The sequence below is a fragment of the Fundulus heteroclitus genome, chromosome 20 (genome assembly GCF_011125445.2).
Source record: "Fundulus heteroclitus isolate FHET01 chromosome 20, MU-UCD_Fhet_4.1, whole genome shotgun sequence".
Taxonomy (NCBI): domain Eukaryota; kingdom Metazoa; phylum Chordata; class Actinopteri; order Cyprinodontiformes; family Fundulidae; genus Fundulus; species Fundulus heteroclitus.
Genome location: NC_046380.1, coordinates 37,505,179 through 37,523,184, shown reverse-complemented (window position 1 = coordinate 37,523,184; position 18,006 = coordinate 37,505,179). Strand labels below are relative to the sequence as shown.

General features: G+C 42.5%; 1 protein-coding gene across 5 annotated transcripts in view; it reads left to right on the top strand.

Moving 5' to 3' along the window:
- Positions 1-279: 279 nt before the first annotated feature.
- sema3fb (sema domain, immunoglobulin domain (Ig), short basic domain, secreted, (semaphorin) 3Fb) overlaps positions 280-18,006 on the top strand; it is a 32,867-nt gene continuing 15,140 nt past the window's right edge. For 3 of the 5 annotated variants that reach the window (XM_012874054.3, XM_012874044.3, XM_012874036.3), the window contains exons 1-8: positions 280-436; positions 1,857-1,919; positions 2,287-2,406; positions 4,042-4,131; positions 7,314-7,407; positions 12,836-12,955; positions 13,113-13,252; positions 14,422-14,536. In XM_012874054.3, coding sequence (XP_012729508.2) covers positions 347-436; positions 1,857-1,919; positions 2,287-2,406; positions 4,042-4,131; positions 7,314-7,407; positions 12,836-12,955; positions 13,113-13,252; positions 14,422-14,536 — 832 coding nt within the window. In that variant the 5' untranslated portion in view covers positions 280-346. The remainder of the gene's footprint in view (positions 437-1,856; positions 1,920-2,286; positions 2,407-4,041; positions 4,132-7,313; positions 7,408-12,835; positions 12,956-13,112; positions 13,253-14,421; positions 14,537-18,006) is intronic. The other 2 variants (XM_012874072.3, XM_012874063.3) reach the window with 1 other exon arrangement.

The window sequence follows — 18,006 nt, the reverse complement described above, 5'->3', positions numbered from 1 at the left end:
CAGCCAGTCTCTGGTGGGAGATTTGCGAGATCTTTTGATCCACTCAGGAGGTATTAACCCATCAACACAGTGTGACGGACCCTCAGTAGCACTTATCTCTAATGTGTGGTGTTAGGTTACAGTTGTGCTCATGGAAAACCATCAGATTAGTTTATGTTGCTATGCTGGCGTGGCATGGGGACCATGTCGATTGTGCATGCATGTGTGTATGAGAAGATGTGCATATATAAATGTGTTCAGCTGTCATAAATGGAACCCTTTCTGTCTCCGTGCAGAGCTGAGGTCCACCGGTACAGCTCATCACTTTGCCTACCTGCTCAACGCGTCCGACTACCGGATCCTCCGTATGGATGAGGACCATGACCGCATGTATGTCGGCAGCAAGGACCACATCCTGTCCCTGGACCTCCATGACATCAACAAGAGCCCACATATAGTAAGACTTCTACTTATTTCTTTCAGCATGGCCCTAATCTGGGATAAAGCAAACACCTTTACCTCAGCAGCTGCCTCCAGGCCAACGTGTATTTCTTTGGAAAAGTATTCATTCCACTTAAATGTTTCCGCATATTACCACATTTCGACCCAAGATGCATTTTCTGAGAGTATTTGTGATAGAGCAACACAATGGAGCATAATTGTGGGGTGGAAGGAAAATAATGAAGGGTTTTGGACATCTTTCAAAAACGAAAAGTTAAATTTTATGTTAATGAGGCGGTGGGCCAGCGGAAGCAACGTAGTTCGTCCTGTAACCGGTGGGTTTGATCCCCCGCTCTGACCGTCTCAGTCGTTATGTCCTTGGGTAAGACACTTCACCCATAATGCTTGCTGGCAGTGGTCAGAGGGTCCGGTGGTGCCAATGTACAGCAGCCTCACTTCTGTCAGTCTGTCCCAGGGTAGCTGTGGCTATATTGTAGTGTAAAGCACTTTGGGGTCATCGGATTTGATAGGTCAGACAGGTATTTAAAAATGTTATTTGCCCCATCTCACTCAATACTTTGTACAGCCAAGATTTACTGCAATATCAACTACAACTCTGTGAGAGTATGTCTCTATCGCCTTTGCTCAGTCAGACTGGATGGTGACTGTTGGAGAACATCGGTTTTGAGATCTTGACCCAAATTTAAAATCGAACTTTGACTAGCCTATTAAAAACAAGCATAGTGTAGTCCTGTGTTAGGATGGCCTAGTCAAAGTTCATGCGTTAAGTCGGAACTTTGACAGGGCCGTCCGACATGAATGTTCAGTGGTCTAACCCTTTTCATTCTTGCTCTGGCTGTATGCTTAGAGTTTTTGTTGAATCTCAATGAACCTTGTTGAAACTTGGCTGCGGTCTCAGGTGATTTGCAGCCTCCAGCCGGTGTTCTTCCAGGATTGCTCTCTATTTAGCTCCATCCAGATTCCCCTGTTGCTTAAAAAGAGTCCCACCCGCTTCTTGTTGCTGCCACCACTATGTAAGGTGGCTTTTTACAAATGCATGCCTTACTTTTAAAGTTTTTACTTTAATTATTATTATATTTTTTAAAGCATGTGTAATTATCCTTCTACTTCCCAAATATGTGCGACTTCGGTTTGGGCTATCACATACAATCCCAATAAACCGTATTGACATTAGTGGTTGTAACATGGCAGAATTTTGTTCCCCCAGCGGGAGCCTAAAGGGGTTGTTTTTGTTGGACTGCACGTTTTCTGGTGTTGGCTCATTAATGCACTGTAACTGGGTTAGAGCTGTTTCAGCTGGACGGATATTGGCCTAGGTCGCTTTCCCTTAAGAGCTTTAGCTTAAAAATAAATGGCATTGATGTGTAACAGGTATGATTGCGGCAATAAAACATGTTCTGGCCTTGCCTTTGCAGATACATTGGCCGGTGTCTGAACGGAGGCGAACAGAATGCCTTGTGAGCGGGAAGGATGCCAGTGTAAGTATGCCGCTTATAAACCGTGGGGGCGATTTCTGTCAGCTTGAGAAAACACTCAGCATTAAAAGTCTACAACTCTCTCCACTGTTCTCTTTGCCTTTTAATATAGATGACCGTCATCTGTAGGTTTTAAAATCGGCCCAGTAAAAGGGGGTTTCCTGCTGTCTAGCCAAGCAGACATAAATGAATTAATGCAGAGAATGAAAGCGTTGCCTCCTCTCACCGATATGTTTATGGAATATTTCTAAATTTGGATCATTTGAACTTCCTGAATCAGCAGGAGATGCGCCTGTTAAAAAAAATGTCGTGAATTTTTGTTTTTCATTTTATTGAAGTAATAACTTACTGTACTGTATTGTGTTTCCAGGAGGAGTGTGCAAACTTCATCCGCCTGATCGAGTCGTGGAACCGGACCCATCTGTACGTCTGCGGAACTGGAGCCTACAATCCCGTCTGCACCTTTGTCAACCGCGGGCGTAAACCTCAGGTTAGAAACTGAGAGCCCACGAAGGGGGATCTAAACGGAGGAAAAAAAGCTTTCTGCGCCTGCATGGGCCAAGCATGGCTCCCATGTTTGCCCTCCATCCCCCATGCATTAGCTGTCCGTTGTGATGGCCTTCCTCCATCGTTGTTAAAAAGGCTTTCAGTACCATGGGTCCACATGTGGCGAAGCAGCCAGCCTCTCAACACACAGCTGCTGCCGGCACAGAGCAGTTAGTCCCTCTCTGTTTAGTGTCAGCTTTTAATGGGAGCCTGGACTAACTACTTTGCCACACTCCCCCGTAACACCTCACGGTTTTTTGAATATCACACTTGTTCCCAAATAGGGATCCGGGGATTTTTTTTATTTTTTATTAAACAGCAGTAAATAAAACTTACACGTCCCGTCGCTGCTTCCCCTGGAGATCACAGAGAGCCTGCAAAGACAAGCAGCGTCTGCATGAGACCCCCCCACCCCCCCAGACTAATGAAGGACCTCCATCCAGTCGCTCGCATATCCATCCACAGCTTCATGCATTCATCCAGGCCACCTGCCAGACTCTACCATGTGGGACGTTTGGTAATTGGAAGTGGGAGCTCCCATTATGGGGTGCAAGTGGAATGTTCCAGTTTTGGCCCATTAATTGGGAGGGCTGCTATTTTCTTTGGAACACCAAACAGACGGGCTCGAGTCATGCTCCCGACAGCACCTTTCTGAGGCGGGCCATCTTACAAACCTAAAGTCTGAAATCCCGCAGTTTACATGTGCCTGCTCCTTATTAAGTCAGAATGCTTGATGTTCTCTGATTAGACCCGTCAGGTATAGCTTTGGAGCTCTAGATGCACGATGGTTTGTAAGGTTTAGCAGCTTGCAGCGTAATGTGGTGGTCATTATTGATTCAAGCTCAGGAGGACTAAAGTCGTTTTCGTCGCCACCAACTGGGCAGATATAGCGAAAAATATTCCCTGTGTAGCCAGGCGCTACCTTATACCGTGCATTGCTAAAAGGATTTATACCTCATGAACTGTTTCACATTTTGTTAGTTAAAATCACAAACTGCTTTTAATTTATTAGCATTTCATGTGACGGAACAGCACGCGGCAGCGCGTTATTGTGAAGGAGATGAAAATAAAACAAGGTTGTTGTTTTTTAGTATTTCCCTCGTCATGCCTCGGGGAGTGGTGGTCTAGTTGGTTAGACCAGTGGGCCTGCATCCTGAGGAGGCTGCAAGTTACAATTAGCCCTAGAATGCTACCCAGGCGCCATAGGGTGGCAGCCCACTGCTCCATGAGGGATGGGCAGAGCTCTCAAATCTCACGCAATGACTGTGAGAAGCGCATTTTTGTGAAAATGACACTTAATTTTCTTTGTCTGTCACATAAATTTCCCAGTTAAATGCATGGAAGATTGTGGTTGGAAGATGACAAAAAGTGAAAAAGCTCAAGGGTAGCGAACACCTTTCCAAGGCAGTGCATCTATTTTTGCAGATGGTCTCGCAGTAAATGTTTTACCAGACGAGTTTCTCACCATGTTTTGGGAACAACAGTGGATCGAGCGATTCACAGGATTGCAAGGAAGGGCCTTGACCCCTCCCTCGTCAGCCGCGTAACATCCGGATTGTATTGCTGTTTCCTGTTTTAGACGTCCATGTATCTGCAGATGGCCCAGGCCAGGGGAAGGGCTAGCCGCGCAGCCGAACCCAGCGCGGTGCACGAGACACTTGGACTGAAGGTGCGATGCGGGCCCTGTTTACACTCCAGCCCCAGCTGACTGCCGTGGGCTCGTGGTCACCTGCAGCATGCCCCCATTCTATGTGTCTGAGCGCATTTTGTCAATGCCATTTTTAATCACAAACCATCAGTCGCTATCTTTGTAACATTTAGCATGCACCTTTTTATAGTTTTTGCACAATCTTAATATTTAATATCATGTTTTATTCATAACTTCTTTATGTCCTCCTCATTGTCACAGCACACTGTCCCATTGCTCTTTGTTCATTTTGCTTTATATCTGTGTTAAATGCCACATTTTGCATGAGAGCTGGATAATCATGTGAAATGGGCTTATCAGGCTGCTAAAAATCACAAGGCACAATTTTAATTGAACAGGCTTTTGCTCCCTTTAAATGCATGGCATTTGGTTTAATTTACCATACATTAAAGGGGACATATCATGCTTTGAAATCCTTCCTTTCCACATGGAAATCATTCAGTCGTGGTCTATATAAAGTGGAACTGATATGCTTTGGTCTGAATTCCTCGTTCTCCTCTTTTGCCCCTGTTCTGAGTCGTGTCTGAGAGCAACTCGTTTTGGTGCCGTCTCTTTAAATGCTTAGACTACAAAATGATGGTGAGAAATAAAAATGCCGAGTTCGCAAAATTGCTTAGCAGTCTTCAGAGTCAAGACTTAGCAAATATTGCAATGTGATTGTACAAAAAACTTAATAGAGAATAAAGAAAACTGGACAGTTTTAAAAATGTGACCTGAACAGAGTACAAAGTTATTTACGCAGCTCCTGGACAGACTACATTTATTTGTTCTGCATTTGACTCCAAGTACACAACAATATGTATTTATGGACTAAAATAGTGGATTTTGCACAATATGTCCCCTTTAAGCCTCATATCATAAACTGTAGATATTCTAATCATTCATGGTGCTTATCTGAGTGGATTCAACCCCCCCCCCTTTCAGCTCTTCACCCCACAGTGCCCAAGTCAGCTTCTGACCCACTCCCACAGCAGGGCATGTTAGCCCAGAGCAAACACCAGCCATCTGTATCCAAGCTGTGAGCGAAGTAAAAGAGCAACATACTTGAGCGTGTCTTCACTCGAAGCACTTCAGAGCGTGGAAAGCAACTTTTGAAGGATATTTAGGGCTTAACACAATGAAGGACACTTTGAAAATGGTTTACAGTGATGTTAAAAAGTATTCACACCCCTTGAACTTGATCTTGTTACAACCACCAAACTTTACTGGATTTTATTGGTAAATGATAGTTAAGTGGTGGTAAATGAAAATCTGAAAAGTGTGGCTTGCTTTTGTATTCAGCTGCCCTGAGTCAATACTTTGTAGAACCAATTTTCGGTCTATTGGTTCTGCAAGTCTTTGGTGGTATTATCTTTGCACATCAAGACAATGACGTTTTTGCTCATTTGCAAAATAGCACAGGCTCAGTCAGATTTCATAGAGAGCATTGGTGAAGAGCAATTTTCAAGTCTTGCCAAAGTTTCCCAATCAGGTCTGGACTTCGACTGGGCCATTCAACACATGAACATGCATTATATTCAAATCTTTTTACCTGTAACTATGGAAAGTGGAAATAAAATGATGCATGTTTTTTTTTTTTTTTTTTTTTTTTTTTTTTTTTTTTTTTACAAATAAAACACATTTGGATTTAGCCCCCTAAATACAAGTGACTGCAACCAATTGCTTTCAACAAATCAAAATGTAATTCAGTGTTGCACAGCTTCAAACATTACCGGCTTCTTAAACAGACAACCTGGGCAAGGATGCAGAAATTAGAGAAGCAACCATGAGCCTTAAGGTGACTCTGGAGGAGCTACAGAGATCCATAACTTCAAGTGAGAGAAGGTCAAGGGAGCCACAGGTCACTCCACAAATCTGGGCTCTATGGAGGAGCGGGGGGGAAATTGACCATAAGAAGTTCCAGGAACACTTTTACCACAAGCCTTCAAGGAGGACAGCAAACATGTGAAAGAATGTGCTGTGGTCAGACGAAAGCAAAACTTAGTTTGTGAGGAAACTGTATCACCCTGAACTCACTACCTCCACATGGAAACATGGTGGTGGCAGCATCTTACTGTGGGGAGGCTTTTCTTCAGCAGGAACAGGGAAGCTGATCAGAGTTTATCAGAGACAAGAGAGACTAGACAACCCTAACCAAAATCAGGTGCTACTTTGTATTAGTCTGTCTCATAAAATACCACAAAGTTTACCGTTATAGAGTGGCAATATGTGAATAAAAAGTTCAAGGGATATGAATACTTTTGCAGAGCTTAAATTTATTTATTTAAACATGTTTTTTTTTTTTTTACAGGGCAGAAAAGATAACATGGAGGGTTTTTATCTCAACCCGTGTAGGGCACATGTTTCTTCGGGCGCACATAACTGTGTGTGACTTTCTTTTTCTCCTGCACTTCACTCTCTGGCATGGCTTTAAGTCAACTGCCAACACCTTAGTATTTGCTCAAGCGGTGATTTTAATCAGAGATGAATAGGGAATTGCAAAAGAGAAATATCCGCGATCCAGTGAAGTGTGTTTGGCACAGAGCCGCCGTCTCTTCCCCGCTGTCGTGTTGATGGACACTGACAAACATGGCTCCGTCTCCGTCCCCGCCGGGAGTGAAAAATGACGACGGCACATGCAAGGCTTGGCCACAGGACATGTCATCACATGCCACTGCTTTATTTTATCCTATTCATACGCAAATTCCTGCCAATCACCAACATGCGCTTGTGTGCTGGGATGACACAAGCGCCGAGCACCAGTCATCCGGCCTCCATCCGTGGCTTGGTTTTTTTGTTTTTTTTTCCTCTGCTGGATTACAGGTGTCAGCAGTCAGCCCGCGCACCCATAGGCACCAAGAAGCTGAGAAGTATTGCTCGCAGCTTATTATACAGCGGGGCAGAGCCCATGACGCACTTGTTTCTAAGGTAGACCTGATACCGGGAACATGGATTTAAAAATTCCTCCCTCTCACTGCATGCATTTTTCCGTATGAACTTTCACTCATTATTCTAACAGTTCATCCCCCACCAGGCCCCGTGGGTCCCACAGGTGTCGGAGGCAGCGCACATGCTCTCTCCCTTTTCCCTACCCCAGGGAATCACAGTGGCAAGATGAAGAGTGCTGAATTTATTGCCATCTCCATGTGATTTTTCTGTTTCAGGAAGAAATTTTCCACCTCGAGCCTGGAAGAGTGGAATCTGGGAAGGGGAAGTGCTCCTATGACCCGAAGCTCAATAGCGTGTCAGCTTTGATTAGTGAGTATTGCTATGCGGGCTTGGTCATGTGCGCGTGCAGGCGTTGATACTGTTCAGTCAACGTCCTTTCAAAATATGTCCCCTGGGACTTTTCTGGTTTCATCCTCTGTTTTCTTATGTGACCTTCAGCACAGGATCAGCATTCACTTTGGGTGTAACGACTCATCCAGCACATGAGATCAGACGATAGATCATATTGAATACATTTTAAGAAATCACAAATTGTAAATTTGTAATCGGTGCTGAATATTCCAGTCCAAATTTGACTACCTTTTATAATGTGGTATGTATCCATATCTCTCTCTAAGATGGAGATAATGTCAAAAATACCTTGAAAAGCAAGGAATCTAACAGGAATCTATTTAATCATTGTCTATGTCCACTTATCCATACTGGGTCACATGGTGGTGGCAGGTGTTCACTTCCAATGGCTATCAACAGGCGGGGTGCACCCAGGGCACCCTGTTCATCGCAAGGCAATACAGAGACACAACGGACAAAAATTCACCTAAGTACACTTCAGAGTAGCCATTTAACCTAATGTGTACATTTAGGCACTGTAATTGCCTATACAAAGTATAGATATAACACCAGTTAAATATATAACACTGTCACTTCTAAAGTAAATACTACTGTATATCATGTTTGTGTTGGGAGCTTGACAAGCTGATGTTTGCTAGTCAACCAGCCAGGTTCTTTGTTTCACAGCAACAATTTGAGGAGGAAGAGTAGAAAAAAAAAAAAAAAAAAAAAGCTGATATGCACAGCTTAATGGAAGCCAGCGGGAACAATTTGAGAATGAGGAGTAAAAAGATGACCAATATAAAAAGACTGGGACAAGTTCAGATGTACCAGCAGCAAAGGGCATATTTACAACAGAAGACAAAATACTGTACAGTTATTAAAATACCATACTTAGGAGATCAAAGAAGTTTGCAATTGAGGTGGATGACTTTACAAAATGTGCAAAACATGCATCTTTAAGCAAGTTATAGAAAACATTTTACAGGAAAGAAAAAAACTTGCATTGTTCCTGCCAGCTGTCAGTCAGCTGGGTACAGTCATTCAATAAATTAGAAAATTATTGCAAAGTTAATTTATTTCACAACCCGATTTAGTGAAGCACAATATATTCAATTCAATTCAATTCAATTTTATTTATATAGCGCCAAATCATGAAACATGTCATCTCAAGGCACTTTACAAAGTCAGGTTCAATCATATTATACAGATTGGGTCAGATTATACAGATTGGTCAAAAATGTCCTATATAAGGAAACCAGTTGATTGCATCAAAGTCCCGACAAGCAGCATTCACTCCTGGGGAACCGTAGAGCCACAGGAAGAGTCATCTGCATTGTACATGGCTTTGCTGCAATCCCTCATACTGAGCAAGCATGAAGCGACAGTGGGAAGAAAAACCACCCATTAACGGGAAGGAAAAACCTCCGGCAGAACCGGGCTCAGTATGAACGGTCATCTGCCTCAACCGACTGGGGTTACAGAAGACAGAACAGAGACACAACAAGAGAGACAAAAAAGCACAGAAGCACACATTGATCCAGTAATCTGTTCTACATTAGATGGTAGTAGCAGGTGAGCCGTCTTCTCTGGATGATGTCACAGTTAACAGAACGCCAGACCAGGTGTACCTACTATGAAGAGAAAAGAGAGAGAACAGAAAGTTAAAGCAGAAATGACAACACATAATGCATAATTGAAGAACAGTAGAACTCAATATAGTTAGAAAATTAGATCCTGATATACTCCAGTAGCCTAAGCCTATAGCAGTAAAACTATAAAGGTAGCTGAGAGTAACATGAGTCACTAGTTATAATTTTTGTCAAAAAGAAAAGTTTTAAGCCTAGTCTTAAAAGTAGACAGGGTGTCTGCCTCACGGACCAAAACTGGGAGTTGGTTCCACAGGAGAGGAGCCTGATAGCTAAAGGATCTGCCTCCCATTCTACTTTTAGAGACTCTAGGAACCACCAGCAGACCTGCAGTCTGAGAGCGAAGTGCTCTGTTAGGAACATACGGGGTAATCAGAGCTCTGACATATGATGGAGCTTGATTATTAAGGGCTTTATACGTTAGAAGAAGAATTTTAAATTCTATTCTTGATTTAACAGGAAGCCAATGAAGGGAAGCTAAAATTGGAGAAATATGATCCCTCTTGTTGATTTTCATCAGAACTCTTGCTGCAGCATTTTGGATCAGCTGAAGGCTTTGAACTGCATTTTGTGGACTTCCTGATAGTAAAGAATTACAATAGTCCAGCCTTGAAGTAACAAATGCATGGACTAGTTTTTCAGCATCACTCCTGGACAGAATGTTTCTAATTTTGGCGATATTCCGGAGGTGAAAAAAGGAAACTCTGGAAACCTGTTTAATATGGGATTTAAATGACATGTCTTGGTAAAAAATAACACCAAGATTTTTTACTTTATTACCAGGGGCCAGGTTAATGCCACCCAGATTAAGTGATTGGTTAAGAAGTTTATTTTTTGAGGACTCTGGCCCAAAGATTACAACTTCGGTCTTGTCAGAATTTAGATGCAGGAAATTTAAAGTCATCCAGCTTTTGATGTCATCAAGACATGACTGCAGTCGAAGTAATTGATTGGATTCATCAGGATTTATGGATAAATATAGCTGAGTATCATCAGCATAACAGTGGAAATTAATCCCATGCTGTCTGATAATTTTGCCAATCGGAAGCATATATATAGTAAATAGAATTGGTCCAAGGACTGAACCCTGTGGTACTCCACAAGTGACCCTAGAGTTTGAGGAAGATTTATTATTAACATGAACAAATTGGAATCTGTCTGACAGATAAGATTTAAACCAGCCTAATGCTTTCCCCTTAATCCCTACAGTATGTTCAAGTCTTTGTAGGAGAATATTGTGATCAACTGTATCAAACGCAGCACTGAGATCTAACAGGACAAGTATAGACACAAGTCCATTATCTGAGGCCATGAGAATATCATTAGTGACCTTCACCAGAGCTGTTTCAGTGCTATGATGAGCTCTGAAGCCTGACTGAAACTCCTCAAGTAGGTCATTACTTTGTAAATGTTCACAAAGTTGATTAGCAACTACTTTCTCAAGAATTTTAGATAAGAAAAGAAGATTAGATATAGGTCTGTAATTTACTAACTCATCTTGATCAAGAGAAGGTTTCTTAAGTAAAGGTTTAATAACAGCTACTTTCAAAACATAAAATATAAAATTGAATTACACACAAAGCAACGTTTTTAAGCCTTTCTGTTAATTGCAGTGATTGTCTGCTTAAAGCTAATGAAAACACAACATTTAATTTCTTAGACGATTAGAGTATCAGACCAATGAAAAATATTTTCAATACAGAAATGTGGGCTTAGTGAAAAGTACCTGCTTAAAGGTTGTATTTAAAAAAAAACTTAATAAAAAGATTCTGTTTAATCTAATCAACCAGTTTCATTGGAACACATTCTTTAATGAATATGGCTAATATGACTGTATACAGCTAGCAGGAGCTGTTTGAGTTAAAAGATTTCTCCACATACACAGCTGACTGGCAGCTCTCAGCAACAAGTTATCCTCGCCCTGTCTCCTAAACCTCGTCAAAAGGAATATCCTTTGTATATGGTGTATGGCAATCAGATTTATTGAGTTGTAAACCGTGACTGTAAAATGCACATTTTCAGACTGGGTTTGAGTGTTATACTTTTGACTGTAGACCAAAATTATAAATGATGAATGTCCTATGTTCTTTATTCAACATTTAACCTTAAGTGTAGTGCTTTGATAATAAGGTTCAGTCTGGTTGCTGCAATTCATCATGTTGTGGCCCTTAAGAAGCCACTGTCTAATGTCCTTTGCTCCAAGGTCTCTGAGTCAGTTGCCACCAGCATAAGGGGATCTTCTGTCTGCGGGGCGAGGCAGCGGGTGTAAATCACCGGCACCGCCCTACCATATTAGCGCAGTACCAGCTGACCGGTACGGAACCGGGACTGTCGTCTAAGATGGATTTACCTCCCACTTCCAGCAGTTGGCTTCATACAAGGGGCAGCGTTGTTAGTGTTGATAAGGGTTTAAAACCCTGCACAACAACAGAAGATTTACCATTGACCACCAACTGCTCAGCTCCCCACTACATTAGACACGCAATCATCCATGGACATTTTAATGATACATCATCCATCTCCCCATAGCACTGCTTGGGACCATGACATTGAGTATAACAGGGCTAGAAAAGCCTCTCTCTTCCCTGTTGTCTCCACACACAGAGCCTTACACCTGCTTTCTGTAGGGATCCTATAGGAAGAGTTGGAAAGACCACCACGTTAAGTTAAACAGCAAAAGTGTTTACACTCTATGGACTTTTTTGTTTTACATGTTTCATTCCAACCACAAATTTGATTTGTATTTTAAAGGGATTTTATGTTATAGATCAACACTAAGTAGTGCCTAATTGTGAAGTAGAAGGAAGATGATACATGAGCATTTGTTTTGAGAATAAAATCTGAAAATATAGCTGTACATGTATCATCAACCCATCTGAGTCAATGATTTGATAAAACCATCTATTGTTTCTATTACAGCTGTAAGACAATGGACCTAAATACCAGCTGTTTAGGGTTTGTCTCTACCAGCTTTGTACAGCTAGAGACCAATTTTTGTGCCCATTCCTCTTACAAACTCGGTCAGACTGGATCGTAAATGTCTGTGCACAAAATTTTTCAAGTCTGATCACAGATTGTTATTTAGATTTAGGTCTATTCCGATCCCTAAATATGCTTTGATCCAAACCAGCCCTGGATGTACGTTTAGGGTCAACCTGGGAGTTAAAACGCTGTGTCTTGAGTCTTCTGCAGCCTCTAACAGATTTTCTTCCAGGATTGATCTGCTTTTAGCTCCATCCATCTTCCCTTTAAGCCTGAGCGGCTTTATTGTTCCTGCTGAAGAAAAGCCTTCCCACTGCATGATTCTGCCACCACTATGCTCGTCTAACCGGAGCTCCTTCTTCTTGGCTGTATCCCCATGTGTTCTTCTTCTGGCCTCAACACTGTTATTACTCTACAATATAGGTCAGATTTGTGGTGTGCAGAAGTAATGTTTGTTGTGCCAACAGATTCTGCCACCTGAGCTGTGGATCAGTGTAGCTCCTTATGAAGACAACCTTGTCTTCCACCCTCTCCAGCAACCTTTTGGTTTAGTTTTCTATGTGAAGTCCCAATAAAATACATAAAATGCTGTGGTTATAAGGAAAGAAAATGGGAAAAAGTACTAGTGGCCTTAATACTACTGAAAGGCACTGAACGTCTGCCTGATTTGGTATTTGCTTTGAAAAATACCTTCTTGAAGATAGACCCTACTTCGCATCAAGAGACGTCTTTTTGTCAGTGCTAAACTAAACGGAGCTGTTTTCTGTCTTTGTCAGATGGAGAGCTTTATTCTGGGGTCTACGTTGACTTCATGGGAACGGACTCTGCCATTTTCCGTACTTTGGGGACCAAAACTGCTATGCGAACAGATCAGTACAACTCCAGATGGTTAAATGGTAACGATCGTCTTTCGCTTCCATTTTCCTGCGTGACGTTTTTAATACACTACGTAAACAGAATGGGTTAAACTCCGTTGTGGTAGCTGCATGTGTTTTGAATGAGACAGCTGGGAGATTTCCAACAGATGTCTTCCCCTCTTCTCTCCTCCCGTAGATCCCACCTTCGTCCACGTGCATCTGATCCCGGACAGCGCAGAGAGGAACGACGACAAGCTCTATTTCTTCTTCCGAGAGAAGTCCTCCGAGATGGGTCAGAGTCCCGTGACCCAGTCTCGCATCGGACGCATCTGCCTGGTGTGTACACAGTGTGGAGTGCTTTTGGTTAGTTTAATGAAAAGAAAACCCGGGGCATTGGAGCTAAGAGCCTGAAGTCTCCGGAGGCGAGTCACCCACTGTGTTTGAACAGCCACCGGCCTCGAATCCGGGGTTTGGCTCACGCTAACGTGCCGGAATCCGCATGTGTCTTTAACCTTCCTGTCTACAATGCATCCTTCTGTCTGTGACACTGCTCCCTGACCTCTGACCTCATGATCCCTTGGCCTCTTCTCCCTGGTAGTCCTGACATTTCTCGGCGCTTTTGTCAGTATGGCTACGAATAAAAGAAAAAGGAAAAAAAGAGGAAAAAAAACGTAAAACTGCCTCCTTCAATTAAATTGGACTTCCCGCACAGACGCCTGCTCGCCTCATAAATCTAAAGCAAACTGAGACAGAAAAATAAATCATAACAAATGTCTCCAGAAAGCTGGTCGAGCATCTTGGTGAGCTGATTGTGTTTGTACAGCTTATTGTGAGCTGGTGTATGTGTGTGTGTGTGTGGTTGTGTGTCCACCTCCACAAGGTTTGTGGGCTTGCGTGATCATAACAGCGGGGATAGGAGAAAGGGTCCGAGTGAGGCGTGCTTGCTTGCTTGTCGTCTCAGCTGTTCTCCGTTGTATTTGCTTAAAGGTGGGGGGGTCAGGCAGTGACCCGGCACTCAAACACTCGTCCCCCTCCCAGCGGACGCTGCCCCGCCGCCCTCCGGAGACACGGCCCTGTCACTGTTCGTTCGCCTCACATCTGGATGCTCTTACTGCCGTTCTTTGCTCCACCAATCATACCCTGTGTGTAATTACAGTGAATATTGTTGAAACACTTTCACTCCTGAGCAACGGCTGCGAGATGAAGGGGGAGTTCTTATCTGTGACCGCGCTGTGAACCAACAGACAACGCTCAATTATAGTTGTCCATTCAGGGAGAACTGCTGTCTTTTCACAGAAAGAGGAGTAATAAAAAGAGAAATCTTATTATTATTTAGGTTTTTTTTAGCAATCAGCGACCTTTTTATCTTCCAGACTATGCAAACCAACCCTGGGTTTAAGTGTGTACGTGCTCCCCAAAGTGGTTTGTTTCCATGAAGGGGAAAGTCAGAAGGATGCAACTGATGGAGAAACTGTGTTTTTTTTTTACCCCCCACCCCCAAACAGAACGATGATGGAGGTCATTGCTGTCTGGTCAACAAGTGGAGCACCTTCCTAAAGGCCAGGCTCATCTGCTCAGTGCCAGGGACCGACGGCATGGAAACACACTTTGACGAGCTCAGTGAGTACAGATCCATCCATCAGCAAACCAAAACCCTGCTGTAGCCCCTTCATCTGTTTCCAGCAGACGTTACGTGTGATGAAGATGGACAGGCAGGTTTATGCTGTCAATACTTCTCTTCAGTCTGTGAATTAAAATAGTTTTTATCAGCGTTGATAGTTTTTATTGCCCACGAGAGATCAGTCTAACTATTGTCCATTGTTAGATTGTCCTGCAGAATAAGCTTTTTTTCTAAGAAATAACTATTTTCTGAAGATACCAACAAGAGATGCAACAATCAGAGTTTTGATATTTTTTTTTCATCGTCTTCTGTTAGTATTTCTAATTCCAAGTATTGCCATTGGCTCAGTAGAAGCAGAGGCAGTGTCACACCGCTGTGTATGAGAGAGCAGTCGCTTAAATCGAGAAAGAAAAACTGTCCGGCTCAAGGGCGGAGTAAAGAGATGAGTTTACAAACCTATCAATTTTATAACCTCAATTATCACAACTTTATAACCTCAATTTATCACAAAAAGTTGTTTTAAGATGATTTTAGGCGAGAAAGCACACCTCCAAACTTCATCTGTGCGGTCAGTTCATCAGGATTATGAGCCAATTTTGATTCTGCTCGGACTTGTCAGGAGTGGCAGAGACCCGCTGACAGGCTGGGGAGGCTGCAGTGTTGTATGGGAAGAATATTTGATGCGCCTTATAATCCAATGCACCTTACGGTCTGATAAATATGGGTAATTCTTTAAAAGTACACTGACATCAGTCCTTTACCAACATCGCGCTCTATCCATGATGGCAGCTGTTCTGTTTTGGTTTTCCATGCGTCGCTCTTGTCAGCGTCACAGGCTGGTTTTGATGCGAGTGTTTGAAGTACGTCCAATGGAGCAATCCCAGATGGATGTGTGGAGCTCTGTGGAACAAAATCCATCAGGCAAGAGTCAGATTAATAGAAACCTCCTGTCGTCCTTCTGACACTGAGGTAAATCTCTCCTACCAAGTTACCCCTCAGTTGACTTGTTCTGAATTAACTACAAGCAAAAAGGTGGAAGTTGTAACAAGGAAAGGTCAGGGTAGACTAAGGAACACATCAAAACAAAAGTATTCACCACCCACATTTCCAAGTTAGGGTAGCATTGGCTGATAATTTGTTGTCAAAGTTGGTTGATTTATTTAAACTGGTCCGTTTTAGAAAGCAGAAGCTAGATACCAGCCTGTATATATGCCAGAATAATACTCCTTTTTTAGACCAAGTGAGAGTATAAAAATCTTCCCATTGTTCTGAATAACAGTGTTAAACCAGCGATTCCTGTTGATACGTTACTTTAGTTGCAGTCCAAGGAAAACTATCATGATAAATAATGGGAACTATGGGATTTAAGTGAATTTATGTTTATTTGAGCCTGATTGGATTAGAGAAAAGTCCTGATACAGTTGAACTTGTGCATCCAGCTTTTATTTTAATAGTCAAAGTTGTATTGAAAAGTAACCAGTGAAATGCGTTTTGAAATTCAATCCAAAAGGGAAATCAAATGGGGTTTTTTTCAGCTCACACTATGCAGGTGTCTTCAAAGAGTTTTTGTAGATGCTGATGGCAGTGAGCAGGAAGGATCTGCAGCAGCCCCAAATTAATATCACACTCATGCGTATGAAAGGGGGACAGGTAAACTCTTGAGTCTAAACGGTAGATGTTTAAACGATATTTCATATCAACACGTCGACTTATAAAACATTTATTTGCAATAATGCTTTATTTTCACTAAACTTAATATTAGACCACAGAGATGTACTCCTATGGCATCAAATAGTCTATATAAATGAAACGATGAAATCAGTAATAGTTTTTTTCCATGTGTGATCACATCTATAACATTAAACAAGCTGCAGCACCTATCATGACTGCCATCAACCCCCCCCCCCCCCCCCCCCCCCACCGCATCTGAAGCTCAGCTCTCTGAGTGTGAAAAGTATACAGAATCCCACCAGTGTAGGTCTTTGTTGGAATGTATATCCATGTGTGTTTAGAAGGAGGTGGGCTGATGTTGGTCATTTCAGATCAATGACTTGGAATGTGTGCGATTGTCAGACGGAGGAGAAAAAGCGGCTTCTCCGTCTGTCTGCATTGGTTTTTAGGGCCAACATGCTAACCTGGGAATAATGTGTGAGGCTGCTCTAGCTCTTTAACTAATCTCTGCAACGAAAAGCACCTTAACCAGGCTTGTTTCTGTAATGGCGTCTCGCTGGGATCCCGCTCAGTGGTTCTGAGTTTGCCTGCAGTTGTAATAGCCCTGGTTTGGTTTTATAGGTAAGGCCCGGGTATTTTATAGGCATTTGAAAAGTGGGACCTGTTCACGTGCGGAGCCGGTTGACAGAAATATCCATAATGCGCCTCTGAGTGGAAACGGTCCGGCTCTTCCTTTTCCAAACAAGAGCTCTGCCTTTACTGGTTAAGTCGGTGTTGACACAGACACGGCAGCGCAGAGTGATTCTGGGAGACGGAAAGTCGTCAGTGTTTGGCTTCCCGTGATTAATTGTAGGATATTGCTTGAGTAAAGGCCATAAATGTGGAGCCGGGCGGGGTGGTGAACGAACAAGGACAGACTCGCCAGGAGGAATGAGTGGGAGAGGGCGCGCGTGTCAGATTGCAAAGCAGCCGTCCCTGCCAAGGACTCGGAAAAGGAACCGTAAAGAGGAAAGGATGGAGTTTCAGGCTCGTGGCCTCGTATTTACTGTCTGGTTTGAGCACTTTTTAAAGCTGTTTCTGGAGATTTGTGGTTATGGAGGGAAATCTGTCTCTTAGGATGCACAATGACAAATGGGTCTTTTTAAAGTACCTTGAAAATGTATTCACTATAACTTTTTTCACACTTTGTCATTTTTCACTCAACCTTCAGTGCATATAACTTAGATTTTTGGTGCAAGACAAACACAAACTAGTGATTATCAGTGAAGTAGAGAGTTTTCAAATTAGTGTCCCAAATAAAATGTGAAAAATTCAGAGAGTGTATGTATTCACCCTACTTTACTTTGAAACCTCTAACTACCACACTCCAAAAAAATAAATAATCACCTGTGGGCTACATGCATCACACTATGTAAGGCTGAATGCGAACGACAAAACATCACAATAAGATCTTGAACTCTATTAAAGAGACTCGTTGCCGAAGCAAAGCTAATGGCCTGCAGTTGCTGCTATTTCTGGAAAAGTTCATTTCAAATCAGACACAATAATTTTACTAAGAGAGATCTGAGATTCACATTTGATTTCAGGGGAAACGGCGCTATAAGAAGTAAATGAATGGGATCAACCAGAACCCAAAGGCTGATTAACCAGAGAGTAACATAGTATCTGATGGACAAAGTATATATAGCAGCCAATGTTTTAATGATTTTAAAATATAGGAAAGATACTTTGAGTTGGACTCATTTTATACATTTTATTACGATGAGAGAATCCGAATATCAGAAGCGCTTTTCAGTCT